Source organism: Gadus chalcogrammus, chromosome 14, assembly GCF_026213295.1.
Source record: "Gadus chalcogrammus isolate NIFS_2021 chromosome 14, NIFS_Gcha_1.0, whole genome shotgun sequence".
Lineage (NCBI taxonomy): Eukaryota > Metazoa > Chordata > Actinopteri > Gadiformes > Gadidae > Gadus > Gadus chalcogrammus.
Window position 1 is genome coordinate 12,062,538 of NC_079425.1, and position 15,533 is coordinate 12,078,070.

At 45.1% G+C, this 15,533-nt stretch overlaps 1 protein-coding gene across 1 annotated transcript in view; it reads right to left on the reverse strand.

Annotated features, from left to right (window-relative positions):
- LOC130403793 (fibrillin-1-like) overlaps window positions 1–15,533 on the reverse strand; it is a 44,102-nt gene that overhangs the window by 14,296 nt on the left and 14,273 nt on the right. The window contains exons 22-39 of the mRNA XM_056608277.1: window positions 14,403–14,528; window positions 14,155–14,277; window positions 13,490–13,615; window positions 12,591–12,716; window positions 7,740–7,862; window positions 7,140–7,262; window positions 6,697–6,822; window positions 6,110–6,232; window positions 5,580–5,702; window positions 5,088–5,255; window positions 4,658–4,726; window positions 4,242–4,367; window positions 2,831–2,953; window positions 2,414–2,572; window positions 2,102–2,173; window positions 1,851–1,976; window positions 1,459–1,581; window positions 22–147 (exon numbers count right to left, since the gene is read on the reverse strand). Coding sequence (XP_056464252.1) covers window positions 22–147; window positions 1,459–1,581; window positions 1,851–1,976; window positions 2,102–2,173; window positions 2,414–2,572; window positions 2,831–2,953; window positions 4,242–4,367; window positions 4,658–4,726; window positions 5,088–5,255; window positions 5,580–5,702; window positions 6,110–6,232; window positions 6,697–6,822; window positions 7,140–7,262; window positions 7,740–7,862; window positions 12,591–12,716; window positions 13,490–13,615; window positions 14,155–14,277; window positions 14,403–14,528 — 2,211 coding nt within the window. The remainder of the gene's footprint in view (window positions 1–21; window positions 148–1,458; window positions 1,582–1,850; window positions 1,977–2,101; window positions 2,174–2,413; window positions 2,573–2,830; window positions 2,954–4,241; window positions 4,368–4,657; window positions 4,727–5,087; window positions 5,256–5,579; window positions 5,703–6,109; window positions 6,233–6,696; window positions 6,823–7,139; window positions 7,263–7,739; window positions 7,863–12,590; window positions 12,717–13,489; window positions 13,616–14,154; window positions 14,278–14,402; window positions 14,529–15,533) is intronic.

A 15,533-nucleotide genomic window follows, 5' to 3' on the forward strand; every position in this document is an offset into this window, starting at 1 on the left:
GGGATCCTTGGGTCAACTCACCGATACACATGGAGCCATCCGTGGTGGTTTTAAAGCCATTGGGACAGATGCAGCGGTAGCTTCCGAGCGTATCGATGCACTGGCCAGGACTGCACACACCAGGGTTCTCAAGACACTCATTGCGATCTGGGAACAGGGAACAGGGACAGTTACTCACGGTAGGCCTTACAGATGAATGAACACTTTCATGACAATAAATCATTGAAAATTAAAAATGTCACTCCGCTGACTGAGAATGTGAATGCTACATTCCAAAGGCAATGAACACTGTTCATTCTAGCCTCTTATTAGCCACTCTCTTTACATAACCATTACTGAAGTAAAAAGCAACTATGTAACATTACCAATTTGATGTTCTGTTCTGTTGCTCTAAAGTCCCTGAAAATCAAGGAACTAACTAACTATTGGCTCATTGCTACTTTTAGGTCATAGCACATTTGACTCTGACTAACGTCTGAATATGTCGAAAATGACAGCCCTTAATGTGCATGAAGAGAGGAATCCAGGAGAGGTTACAGGGAACGCTGATTAAAGATGTGTGACTCAGTATCACAGGAGTCCTGTCCAGATTGTTTCAATTGCAGAGCAAGGTGTTAAGACTCTCAGCTCATAAAACAGCCATCAGTTAATCCCTGCAACACATGATATGCATTTTCACAACGACACCCCCTTCCGAGCTAGCGCTACAACAGCACTGCAGTTCGTTCCCGAGCTGTGGCTGTCAGGCAGCTCCCACTCCTGTCCATTCAGCTAAGCACACGTTAGGAATGTTTGGATCACCACGTGTCACCTAATTCAGCTCAACAGGCTAAACAAAGCTCATTAGGCTAGAGCGTGCAGGAGATGGGGTTCTTGTTCACATTAAACACCCTTGGGTGATCCACAAATACAAACTGTGTGTGTTTGTGTGTGTGTTTGTTTGTCAATTACCCTTAACATTACATCAATCAAATCTGCATATTTAATTTCTTCAATGCTATACTATTTTATAATTACGTGAGATCATTTGTTAAATTAAACCTGTATCAAAATTAAAGGCAATTTCACAAATTGTTGAAAATGTTTCGCCCATCTTCAATACAGTTCCTGCCGCTAACAAGATTGAATCACCCTTATTGACAATAAAACGTGTCTCCTTTGGTTCAACTGCAACCTGTTACATTTATTTACATACACACACAAACACACACACACACACACACACACACACACACACACACACACACACACACACACACACACACACACACACACACACACACACACACGGACAGACACATTGCTTGCAGGAGGCCGCTGGTGGCACAAAACATTACAACATTACTTCTGAGATGCTGTCATCCAAAGCCAGAGGCAGTGAAAGGTGGCAGGTGGCAGGTGGGCTATGAAATCAGCGGTCAAACCGACTCGTCCGATAGTAAACCCCTGTAACCTTACCCATACACTGTCCCGAGGAGGTGAAGCGATAGCCAGGCTTGCACTCGCAACGATAGCTCCCCGGCATATTCAGACAGGCTGCGTTCTGCTGGCAAACTGGACCGTTCTGGCATTCGTCGATGTCTAGCCATGGAAGGGAAGGGAGGAGGTATGAAAAGCTTAACCAAGGAAAAATGCACTGTCTATAACTTTCGTTGTTAACGTCTGTGTTGCTGGCAGATAACTGTTTGATCCATGTGTGTGTTCAGTTGAGTGAGACTAAACACAACCCTGAGCAGTTTTTATTGAATTATAATCATTATAATATTTCATTGCTTTAATATAGCGCTTTTCAAGGCACTCAAAGCGCTTCACATAGTGAGATTGTGTGTGCGTGTGTGAGGGGAGGTTACCTTCACAGACTAGCATCTTGTTGTTGTAGACGAAGCCCAGGGGACACTCGCACCTGAAACTCCCGACCATGTTGATGCAGAGGCCGTTCTCGCAGACGCCCGGGATCTGCCGGCACTCGTCAATGTCTGACACGAGGATGGGGGGGAGAGGAAGAGGAGGAGGAAGACGAGGAAGGAGAGTCAACACTCAACAGAACCGTTCTCTTCTCCACACGGCGAGGCCTAGCGGGACAAGAGAGGTGGAGGCTCACCGATGACTTGTCCGGTGTAGATGTCTATGTAGTATCCCGGCCTCACACTGCCGCACAGACTGAGGAACTCATCTGGATCAAGGACAAAACAAAGCCGGTATCTGGCAGGAGTTCACTCTCATCAGGACGCTCGCAACACACTAGTGTGTCTAATTCTTTTAAACACAGGTAAAACAACTTGTGCCTTCAGGTGTGTGTGTGTGTGTGTGAGAGTGTGTGTATGTGTGTGTGTGTGTGTGTGTGTGTGTGTGTGTGTGTGTGTGTGTGTGTGTGTGTGTGTGTGTGTGTGTGTGTGTGTGTGTGTAAACATACTAGTGCTGGGAACAGGACACTGCTCGCAGGGTTTGTTCCAGGCGCGGCCGATGTTGTAGGAGCAGCAGCACATCTTCTTTGTCATGTTGAAGGTCAGCTCCGCATCACATGTGGCGTTGTCCGTGTAGAAGTTTCTGTAGCAGTAGCTCTTCCTCATGTCTGTTTGTGAGTATGCGAGTTAGTGTGTGTGTGTGTGTGTGTGTGTGTGTGTGTGTGTGTGTGTGTGTGTGTGTGTGTGTGTGTGTGTGTGTGTGTGTGTGTGAGTGTGTGTATGTGTGTGAGGATAAAAGGCAGAGGTTATCACGGGACCACATAGTCTGCAGTTTGTACCATACAAACACACAAACACACACACACACACACATACGCGCGCCACAAACAGACACCGCCATTCCACCATGAGCCTCCAACACTCACCCATGCAGTTGTTTCCTCCGTTGATCTGCATGTAGTCCACGGGGCAGATGCAGGTGTAGTTCCCGATGGTGTTGTAGCACTGGCCTGGGCCGCAGATGCCCGGATTCTGACACTCATTCACATCTGAGGAGAGCAGAGGAGAGGAGTGTTAGGAATATCTTTCAGCACTCCTTTTCTTTTGACAGGACCAATGCCGTGTCTGCTCTTCCTCTGTGTAAACGTTCCTGATGGTGCTTCCAGACACACACAGCTGAGCATTTTCCAGCCGTCCATCCCTCTGATTGGCAACCCATGCACCCACTAAACCCCTATCCCATCCCCAACCCCCTTACCCGACTTCATCATCGCCTCCACATCCCAAACCTCTGTTTTATAATCATGTCTTCTGTCCCGTGCTTGCTCTTCACCTCTTTCTTTTGACCTTCCTCGATCCATCCATCCCCCCCCCCCCCACCCTCAGTCTGTCTGGTGTGCTTTCTGAGATCCTGCACAGGGTCACACCCCAAACCACATCAGAGACACACATCCTTCTGGAACTCTCTCTCTCTCTCTCTCTCTCTCTCTCTCTCTCTCTCACTCTCACTCTCTCTCTCTCTCTCTCTCTCTCTCTCTCTCACTCTCTCACTCTCACTCTCACTCTCTCTCTCTCTCTCTCTCTCTCTCTCTCTCTCTCTCTCTCTCTCTCTCTCTCTCTCTCTCTCTCTTTGTCTTGTCTCTGGCTTCGTCCCCATTGTGTTCAGACAGATGGGAAGCAAAGTGAAGGAGACAGGAACTGAACCACGCATGCCCTCCGTCCACTGAATGTTGAGTCATTTCTCTGTTCAGATATACAGAGAAATGTGTGTTCTTCACACACGCTCCCTATTCTCCTGGAACTTATTGAACACAGGCCTTGGTCAGGGCTGGACTCAATTTCCCGTCTACTCTCACTTCCAAGGGCTGAAAAGGAAGAGGTGACCTCTGTCTCTGTGTGTGTGTGTGTGTGTGTGTGTGTGTGTGTGTGTGTGTGTGTGTGTGTGTGTGTGTGTGTGTGTGTGTGTGTGTGTGTGTGTGTGTGTGTGTGTGTGTGTGTGTGTGTGTGTGTTTGTCTGTGTGAGTGTGTGTATTGGTGAAGGTGGGTATTTGTTTGTTTGTGTTTTTGTGAGTGTGTGTGTGCGTGTGTGTTTTTATATGCTTGCGTGTGTTTGTGCACGTGTACATCTTTGTGGGTGTTTCTGTGTGTCTGTGTGTGTGTGTGTGTGTGTGTGTTTGTGTGTGTGCGTGTGTGTTTGTGAGTGTGTGTGTGTTTTTGTGCTTACGTGTGTTTGTGAAGGAAAGTCATGCCTCTAAGTGAACTTTGTACATTCCATTTGAATACAGAAATACACAACATGTATGTAGAATGTAGCACATGTGGGTGTGTTGTCCGAACCTTCACAGACTCTGGTCTCAGCGTTGAGCGAGTAACCTCTGGGACATTCACACTGGAAGCTGCCAAAGGTGTTGATGCAATTTCCTCCCTGGCACAGTCCTGGTAGCTCCTGGCATTCGTTTATATCTGCAAATCGACAAATAGCCCAACTCAGTGTGTGTGTGTGTGTGTGTGTGTGTGTGTGTGTGTGTGTGTGTGTGTGTGTGTGTGTGTGTGTGTGTGTGTGCGTGTGCGTGTGCGTGTGTGCCTTAAAGGACATGACTGAGGCATAGAAACAAAATTAATCAAAGTAATACCTACGCATAATCAAACCGATACACAGAGAAACACATACATATAAGCACACACACGCTGTACACTTGCACACAAACACACACTCACACACACACTTACACAATGACCTGGAGTTGTCCTACCTTCAAGGATGACAGTGATGGGGTTTGGTCTGAATCCCTCTCCCCCGGGACACAGAGTCCTGTATTGTGCTGGATGACAAGACACAAAATCAGACCACATGAAACCAAGACCACAAAGACCTCTTTACTGACACTTTGCTACATCTTGCATTCGATTAAGCTTATTTTTTCTGCACAATTTGTCCCTTTACAATGCAAGCCTTGTTACTGAAATAACTCAAATATTCTAATAATATAAGACTCAACTAACTGTACTGCTTAAATAATTCAAACACTCAAATACTGAAAAAACTCAAAATAACTAATATACTTAAATTCAGTTGGGGTTTTTTTGTGCTAAAAAGCATGTTAACAGTGGCCCCAATGGAAGGGTATTTGATACTGAATTGTTCAAAGAGAGAAAGCAGTGTGCTTTGGTGGGTCCACTCACTGGAGTTGACCGGGGGACAGGATTCACACGGGTTCCCCCAGCCCCGACCCAGGGAGCAGCAGCAGGAAGCCTTGGACACCCCGACTCCAATCTCGTTGGAACATTCCAGGTCCTCTGAAGCATCGCCGCGGGAACGCTTATCTATGAAGCAGCTCCCCGAGCGCGTGTCTGCAGAGATGCATCCGTGCAAAATCACGCACACACACACACACACACACACACACACACACACACACACACACACACACACACACACACACACACACACACACACACACACATGTACACAAACAAATGCACATACACACACAAACACACACACGCATGTGTACACACACATGCGCACACACAAGTGACACATGGGGAGATGCACTTGTTAAAAACACACATACTCATATGTGTGACATAATGAAATACATATATATATATATATACACACAACCACACAAATTCTTAGCAAGGGTTTGAGAGAGATCAACTGTCCTGCCGCACCTACACAGCCCATCCGGGTGGGGTTGAGTTGGAAGTCTGGTGCGCACTGACAGTCGTAGTTGCCAGGGGTGTTGATGCAGACTCCATTCATACAGAAGTTGGGGTCGGCACACTCATCCACGTCTGAGAAACACACAAGGCCAGCCGGCCAATCATTATTTTGCATTTCACCCAGCAAACGACCAGGCAAAGGTATTAAAGTGGATAAAAGTGACATGGCGTGTATGTGGGTGTTAGTGTGCACCTGTGTGTGTGTGTGTGTGTGTGTGTGTGTGTGTGTGTGTGTGTGTGTGTGTGTGTGTGTGTGTGTGGGGGGGGGGGGGAGTTTTTCCATGTCTTTCCGAGTTATGTCATCATATTTGCCATGATTCCATTGCAATAGGAGGAGCAGTAGCCAAGAGTTTTACTTCTTCATTTCCCTAGCGAGTGGATGCTCATCTCTATGGTCAGTTAGCCATTTTGTTTTAAATACAATTTTACAGCAAAGAAATGGTAAAGAAAAACAGGGCTATGGTTTTGACAGGAGTTACCTGTGCAGTTGCCTCCACTCCGATCCAGTTCATAGCCCGTGTTGCATTCACATCGGAACAGCCCTGGAATGTTTCGGCACCGTCCGTTGACGCAGATGTCGGAAAACGTACATTCATCGATATCTGTACAGGGTTGATGAGGAAAGAAAAGAAGAAAGAAAGACAGACAGATAGACAGAGAGCCCCAGCTGTGAGTGATTAGTGGATCCTGGGACAGAAGTGGAAAGTTGGCAGGCAGTGATAGGAAGTGCACGTAGCACACCTCAACTGAGGAAAGATTTGCCTGGAGTCATCCAGGCATAAACACACACACGTACACACACACAAACAAAAACTCTCCGATACACATCAAACCCAGATAAATGATAGGACCATGCTCTTCCACCTCATTAGGCTTGTCACGTGTCCAGTCTCTCACAGACAACCTGTTTAACAGTAGTTTGCATGAACACGTCACCATACACACATACTCTCCTCACAAGGGTCGGATCACAGCAAGTACATGAGACTAAAGCGAAAGACCCACACTCATCCCTCAACCCGCGGGTTGAGGTTGTCCAGAGAGGGTCTTCCAGGGATGGTCTTACCCGTGCAGGCCTTGCCGTCGAGCGCGGGTATGAATCCCATGTCACATTCACAACGGTAGCCCCCGGGGAGGTTGAGGCAGTGGCCGCTCTCACACAGGTTCCCGTTATCTGCACACTCGTCACTGTCTGCAAAACACAGAAACCCACGTCCATTCACACACATTTCCTCCTGATCTACTGTTTATCTTTGCATTATACTACCTTACCTGTTTGCATGTCGATAACGTATCTACACTTGCATGCATGTGCGTGTGTGTGTGTGCGTGTGAGTGTGTGGTTTTAAATGGCCGTGAGGGTGACTCACGGCCACAGATGAAAGGGACTAAAGATGAAAAATATTTTTTTAACTAAATCTGGTTCTGTGTAATGGCCATGTTGATTTATGCACACTGTCCCTTTTAAATAAATTAATAAATAAATAAAATAAATAGACTGGGTTTGACCTGAACAGTGGAACCCATCTCCAGAGAATCCTTCCTTGCACACGCAGCGGTAGGAGCCCAATGTATTCATGCACTCTGCTTGGTTGTTGCACATGTGGGTCCCATTGGAGCATTCATCCAGGTCTGAAACACAACAGAACTTGGATTTATATCAATCCATGATGATGACTTTCCACAAACACCGTCCATCTTCGACAATGATGAAGCAGAAAGCATACTTCAAATAAAGTCTATTTGTTTTCTGCTGGCCGAGACTGGAGTCCCTTGCAGGCGCACTTGTTTTATGCTCAATGCGATTTCAGTTCGGTCACTGAACGTTGCATTACTTAAGACCGTCGGGGTCTCCCTGGAGACGAAGTAATCAGATCAAAATAAATCACGCCTTGCAATGATCCCATTGCGGTGTTTCAGCGAGTTACAAAGCCTTGGTGTTGCAAAAAATGCGACAAAATAAGTTTTTCGAGGTGAGCATTTGTTATGTCTTCTCTGCGATCACGTCATTTTGTTCCTAACAACCTCACCAGACTTCTCCTCCTCGCGACCGCATGCATGCGGACCGCTTTCGGGGGGGCTCCCCTGAGCCCATCAGGCCTCTCTTACCTGTGCATTTGAGTCCGTCGCCGACCCAGCCCGGGGCACAGGTGCACTTGAAGCTCCCGGCCGAGTTGGTGCACGTGGCGTGGTTGTCACAGTTATGGGCTCCGATCTCACACTCGTTGATGTCTGAGCAAGAGGAACGTGAGGAACAGACAAGACTCAATTAAAAATGGAAAAGGGCGATGGCTCAGATTCTATCTTAATAGGTGGATGGATACCGCTGGAAAGCATGATTATGTTTGGTTTGTGTCTTGACAAAACATGAGGCAGCACTATAGTCATATAACACAGCAGGCTTCTATTTGTTGAGCCTCTTGAGACCATCCTTAACTCGCGAGTTCACATTCCGTTTTCTCTCTACAAATCAATCTTGCCTCAAGCCTGTTGAATGCCTCTTCCGCAAAGTTAAACATTGTAGGACCAATCGGCGCACAGGGGAGGGAGTATCAGTTCACGGTCAACATGGAGCGCCGCAGTCTGCTGGATTGAAAAAAACAATGGCGGCACCTAACAGGCAGGCTTTCCTCAGAGGGGTATACGCTTTTGGTTCATTTCCAACCAAGTAGGCAAGAGCACTGCTTGATTATTCAAACTGATTAGATGGGGTTTTAAGAACAATGTAGGACCACGGCCATATGGGAAATGAATTGCTGCCCAGCTAAGGCCAGAATGATATTAATTAGAAAAATGCAAACTTAAACATCTGGATGGTCTCACGAGGTGCCTATTTAGTGCCTTCCTCTGTTATTGGAAGAGGTTCTTCCCTTTATAGGAAAACAGCTCGTCAAACAGGAGCCCAGTCGAGTTATAGAGGAGGAACAATTAAGCTTTCCTCGTCATTGTGTCTCTTGCGGTCAACAGGCTGAAGTGTTACATTGCGGTAGGGTACGCTCGGAGCCCCCCGATGCCCAGCCCCCGGTTCAGCAGAGAGCTCAAATAAAAACGGACTAGGATATGTTTAGTGAATAGATTTCCCTGAGGCATGCAATAAGGTGAAACACTTGAAAAAAAAATAAAAGTGTGAGGCTTACACAATAAGGGCTATTGATGGAGTCAAAAAACAAACCAGGCAACATTCGGAGCAACACAATCACTGGGCGGCGGCCTGGGGACTGGGTGTTGCAGCATCCAGTGGAAGGATTTGCCCTTGTTTTTACATTTGCACGTGTGAGTGTCTATGTGTGTGTCTTTGCATGTGTCTTTGTTTAAGAGGGTGTGAGTGTGTATACAAACATGTAACTGTTTCTGTATATGTGTGTGTGTGAGTGTGTGTGTGTGTATATGTGTGTGTGTGTGTGTGTGTGTGTGTGTGTGTGTGTGTGTGTGTGTGTGTGTGTGTGTGTGTGTGTGTGTGTGTGTGTGTGTGTTTGTGTGTGTGTGTGCGCACTGATGCGAATGCATGTGTTTGTGTGCGTTTGTGTTTGCGGGTGTGTGTGTGCGTGTGAGTTTTTGTGTCTGTGTGTGAATTTGTGTGTGTGTGTTTGTGTCTGTAGGGATGCAAATGTGTTTGGGAGAGGACTGTGGATGCAAGTGTATTAGTGTTTGTTTGGGTTTGTGTGGATGCGCGTGCACGACAGTGTGCCTGCAAGCTCTTTCTCTTCCTCTTTCTCTCTCTTTCTCACCCTGTCGTTACGAAGGTAGTAATTTACAACACTATCAATTAGAGATCAGTGCATCTCGTTTACAGTCTTCCTGAAGAGAGGCGGCGGTATATTTACACTACATTTGATCATGGGGTTTAATATGAGGCCATGGTGAATACAAGGCGTTTTCAATTACAGACAGAATTAAAGATAATTCCCACAAAATGTTGATGACAGAGAGAGTAGAGCAAACACACACACAAGCACAAGTACACCCAGTCTTACGTAGAAAACTCTTTAGTTAAACGCGAAAGAGCGTGCCGGTGGTTACAGCTGGTGTTAAAGATGGAGTCTGATGAAACCAGAAAGTAAGTGAAAGAAGACAACACGGCTTGAATGTTAATATATTCGTTTGCGTATTTGTCTGTCCTTCTTGTTTTCCGCTTGTTAGTGTACATTATGATCACTGCCTGTTGATTATATTTAGATTATTTCAGATTCTATTAATACTGATTATTTTGTTGCACAAATGTGATATAAAGTGCTCTCTATTTGTGATTTACGGTATATTATTAGTTGTAATGACGTGTCATTACATGGTCCCGTGTGTCTTGGTTGGCGTGCATAGCTGGTGCATCTACCGCCGGCTTCCTGGTTTTCTCATGTCCGTCCAGATTCACACATGCCTTGCGGTTGTGAGGCCATTAACGAGATAAATTGTCAGCAGCTGTCATTTTTTGTCTGTTTATGATTTGATATAAGTAATTCAGTCGCCTTGACTACCCCTCTGTTTGCAAAATAAGAGCTTGTTTAAAGAAATGCCTTGTGAATTACTGTCACCAAGGGACTTCGAAATGCCACACACGCCCCTCTCTTCTGAATTAACCAGGTGCTACGTTTAGACTAGGGACGTTTTATGAATATGGCTTTGGGAGAAAATCTTAAACCCAAACCACGCAGAGCGAGTACTTTGTTACATATTTGTAGCGCCACCCAAAAAATTAATCGATTCATATTATTTTTTAATGCCGCAAAACACACACACACCATGAATCTAGCCGGGCTGTTCTTTTCCGTTAGCTCATATAATACTAACTAACTATTTTGGACACAAATATTCAAAAGTTTCGTTTTTGGTGTTGCTTTGTTTAAAGATTTCTTAGATCAAGGCAGTCTGATATTCAGCAAATAATTTAAAGCAATCTGTTTATAATTTAGCAACTAACAAAATTAGCACTTTCTCATGTTTAAGCCAATTCTAACCTCAAGAGGATGGGAGGAATCTCTTTGAGAATGTTCTGCTAAAACTCCTAATATTGTAATATTCCATCCATATAACCCCACCCAATGCTAACTACTTAAAACATAAACCGCACACACGCACACACTCATATTCATACACAAAGACATTTGAAAATGTACAATTTGGACATAAACATTCACAAACTATGTGGGATTATGAAAGAAGTGTGAAAGAGAGAGAAAGAGAGAAAGATAGAGAGAGGGAGAGAGAGATAGAGAGAGAGAGAGAGAGAGAGAGAGAGAGAGAGAGAGAGAGAGAGAGAGAGAGAGAGAGAGAGAGAGAGAGAGAGAGAGAGAGAGAGAGAGAGAGAGAGAGAGAGAGAGAGAGAGAGAGAGAGAGAGTGAGATTTTTCAACAGCTGAATCAGATCTAAACTGTAGTGAAATACCCATGGTCAAGACTCACACACGCTCTCTTGTTAATTCACACACACACACAAACACTCACACACACACACGCACACGCACACGCACAAACACACACACACACACACACACACACACACACACACACACACACACACACACACACACACACACACACACACACACAAATTGCACATTGTATTTAATCTATATGCATGCAGGATTAACTCACAATGAACTTTGATAAAATACCAATCATCCTTTTCCATTTAAGACCTTAGAACGAAACATCCTGATTGACAAGAATTAGAAGCCATTTCCTTTTTATTCTCGGCATGGATTCCAATCCTGTGAATCAGACATGGAAGCTTGGGCAATACCAGTTTACTAAAACCGCTGAATGGGTTCTCTTAGGGGATTAGCCTGAGAAAGAGTGGGTGACATAATGCCTGTCCTGCGTGTGTGTGTCTGTGTGTCCATGCTTTCACGTTCCATGTTTACGTTGGGGCTGACTGCTAGGAGTCATACGTCAGACTGAGTGTTTTGTTTGAGACTTGAGGAAAACATTGTGTTGCAGCTGACTCACATACACCATGTCCCTCCCAGTGAATAACAGAATAGGCTGTTGTCAATTAGCGACTGAGGCGCAAATGAGCTTAGACTAGTAACATTGTACCCAATCTGTTTCGTGTTTTTAACTTTAACAATGTTTTTGCATGGTACCAGGCAAATTAATAAATGAATGAATGTATCAATCTTCCAATTTAAATACATAAAGTGTGGCTCTCCAACTAGGGCTATGTAGATCCAACACCGGCTCTATGAAGCTTCCAAACTGGGGCTTTGTAACGACTACACTTGTTCTTCTGTAGCTCCGATACTGGGGCTATGTAGCTATGAAACTTAGCCTATGTAGCTTCCACACTGGGGCTATGTGGCCATCCTGAGGATATTAAGCCTCTATAGCGGGTCTATGTAACCATCTTGAGGATATTAAGTATTATGTAGCTTCCTGAATAACAGCAACAATGAGTCGTGAGTCAGGCAGATGGTTTATGTGTAGCGGAACCTTTTCGACGGTGATGTAATGTTTTACTGAACTTAATGAAGGGACGGACAAGTTCGACAAACAAAGGTATAATTGTCTGTACACATCTAATGGCAAATAGTGATCTCAGCCTTAGTTCCACCCGTATGGCTCCTGTCTCTCTCGTAACTCTGTGAGAGCGTTTCTATCTGTGTCTACAGTATAGAAACATATAGTGTGTGTGCGTGTGTGTGTGTGTGTGTGTGTGTGTGTGTGTGTGTGTGTGTGTGTGTGTGTGTGTGTGTGTGTGTGTGTGTGTGTGTGTGTGTGTGTGTGTGTGTGTGTGTGTGTGTGGAGGGTTATAGAGGGGGGTTGTGTGTGTGTGTGTGTGTGTGGAGGGGTATAGAGGGGGGTTGTGTGTGTGTGTGTGTGTGTGTGTGTGTGTGTGTGTGTGTGTGTGTGTGTGTGTGTGTGTGTGTGTGTGTGTGTGTGTGTGTGTGTGTGTGTGTGTGTGTGTGTGTGTGTTGGTGTGTTGGTGTGTGTGCGTGTGTGTCTGTGTGTCTGGTTGTCGGCTCACCTGTGCAGCCCGTGGTTCCTTTCCGGACAGAGTACCCCAGTTCACAGTGACAGATGAAGGATCCCTTGGTGTTCTCACAGTTCCCACTCAGACAGATGTTGGAGTTGAGATCACACTCGTCCACATCTAGACAAACAGATTGATACCAATAGAGACACATGGTTGAGCTGTTCAGATGATGAAATGTCTTCATCGTTAACACTAGGATAAACGCATTAGTGTATCCACCCTTCCCTTACTAAACTGTGTTGAGCCCGCCTATGACATAAAAGAGATCAAAGTAGGAAACATTCCAGGAGATATGTTGGTCTTTTTGGGCCGAACATTTTTTGTGTTTAGTCTGACCAAATAAGGAAACTTGTACAGCAGAGAAATGTTGTCCTCCCTTTGTGTGTGCGCGTGTGTGTGTGTGTGTGTGTGTGTGTGTGTGTGTGTGTGTGTGTGTGTGTGTGTGTGTGTGTGTGTGTGTGTGTGTGTGTGTGTGTGTGTGTGTGTGTGTGTGTGTGTGTGTGTGTGTGTGTGTTTGTTTAATACCTTTACATCATTGAAGACCTTTTTCTTTCTGAGGTATTTAAATGCCATGCATTCCTCTCTCCTAAGCCCACTACATCACATCCACTGGCACTATCTCTCTCTCTCTCTCTCTCTCTCTCTCTCTCTCTCTCTCTCTCTCTCTCTCTCTCTCTCTCTCTCTCTCTCTCTCTCTCTCTCTCTCTCTCTCTCTCTTTCGTAGTTGTTCCCATGATTCATACCTTAGATGACCTTTAATATACCCATTACATTGTTAAACTAAGTCTTGTTGAGTGGAGCTATTTGCCTCTGCAAATAGTAAGCCCTCTATGTGAGAGTGAACATTTACGCTTGCAAGGTTTCTCTGGCAAACAATAGCATTGTGTTACCAAGGCAGGTCTTCATGTCTTCAGAGGTCATGAAGCCGTCGAAGCAGAGGCACTGGTAGGTCCCTGGGGTGTTGGTGCACTGTCCCCCCTCGCACACCTCGGGGCTCTCCTCACATTCGTCAATGTCTGCAGGGGGAGACACCAGCACGGTTGGTCATTGAAAACAGGTTTATGGTAAGATAGAATAGATTAGGATAGAACGCATGGGAATTCAGAGTATGTTGGGTGTAACAAGCTAGATAGAATGGAACTGAGTCACTTCAGGTGTGTACTTTTTAATGTAGCAAATAGAGTATCACACTGAGGTCATGGTGTGACATGACAGCCTTCCTGGATCAAATATATTTTCCAACATGTGTGCCAAAGGAGGGCTGAAGAGGCTGACTGTCTATTTGTGTGACTATCCCAAAGCCTCACAAAATGGCCGTCATTCAGATATTTATGAAGTGACATCAGAGTAGTGAGTCAGAGTCGCGTGGAGCTTGGCTCTGTCAATAAGCAACACATGGTACCTTGTGCGGACTAAGTGGGAGACAGATTGGAGGATAGAGAGACAGGCAGACGGATGGACGGACATAGAAACAGAGTCAGTGAACCATATGGAACGAGACAGAAGAAAAGAGACAGACAAACGGAGGGACAGACCGACAGACAGAGAGGCAGACCTATGCAGCTCCTCAGGTCAGGCATCAGGGCGTAGCCACTCTGACAGCTGCACTCATAGCTTCCCTCTGAGTTGGTGCAGAACATCTCACAGCCGCCGTTCTCAATGGTGCATTCATCGATGTCTTGGGACAGAGAGTGACACATGTTCAATCCCATGTGTTAGCCCGTCCCCATCAACAGGACAGGGCCATGGTAACGGCACTGCATCATCCACAAACACAGCACAAACACAAGAGCAGTGACCCACCGACGCATTCCAGTCTGCTCTCAGTGGATTTGTATCCAGTGTCGCAGAAGCACTGGTAGCGGCCCACCATGTTGATACACTGGCCGTGTCTGCACAGCCTGTCGCTCAGCTCACACTCGTTGATGTCTGGAAGGGCGTCAAGCAGGGCCATGGTCACATACAAATGTATAGAACACGCAAACACACACACAATGAATTTGACATTGAGCCCATTCATTCATAAAACAACTTTAGTGCCAATTTAGTTTGGGACTTAGAGAGATACACACACACTTCAATTGATTCCATGATCCTTGATATCTTTTTTTTCATTTTGTATTTGGTGCTGCATGATCTCATTTTCAAAAAATACATCCAGTATACGTAGCCAGGGTGCAGGGTAAAGATATTGAATATGATTTGCTTTTGGGGCAATGCAGTAGCCCCCGTTACTTTCTTTGACCATTTACACATTTTTTCCCTTATTATTCCATGTGTCTGTACTGTATGCTTTGCTGTACAGACTGTGTATTGTCAGCAAATAGTATTTTGGTGACATCATTGGCTGTGTGTATATCCTTGATGGCTGCGCCCTAAAGGCCAAAGAGTTCATTTTTTAAAAAGAATTACTACAATGTTGACTCGGTACGCTTTTGGTCATTGTACAGTAGTAAAGAGTGGAAAAACATATGTAAATTGACTTCCCATCATATTTTGTTCCACTTTGAAGCTTCCCTGAGCCTAATTCTTTGTATATAAGGACTGTGAGTTAAGATTACAAAATACAATCCACCCCAAGGTGATTTGTCGTCTATCCCCATTCAAATAGCCCTGTATCAGATGAGAGTGAGAATAGGAGTTTAAATTATCCTGGACAGAGGACCAGTAAAAGGGGATTTCCTCTCAATATTTATCAATAGATTACATTCATAAACACTTCAACGCAACACTATCTCAACAGTTTCCTTTAAAAGATTACAGGATAATAGCAAATGATTACCTCAGTATCTTTGAATTGGAGAAGGATTGTATTTGATTATATATTTGCTCTAACAGGGTTAGCTTGTAATAAAGAATATACACAAGCTGCAAAAAGTGGTTAATGTGAATGAGGTAATATATGTGTAAACCATTACACACTAAGTTAGGTCA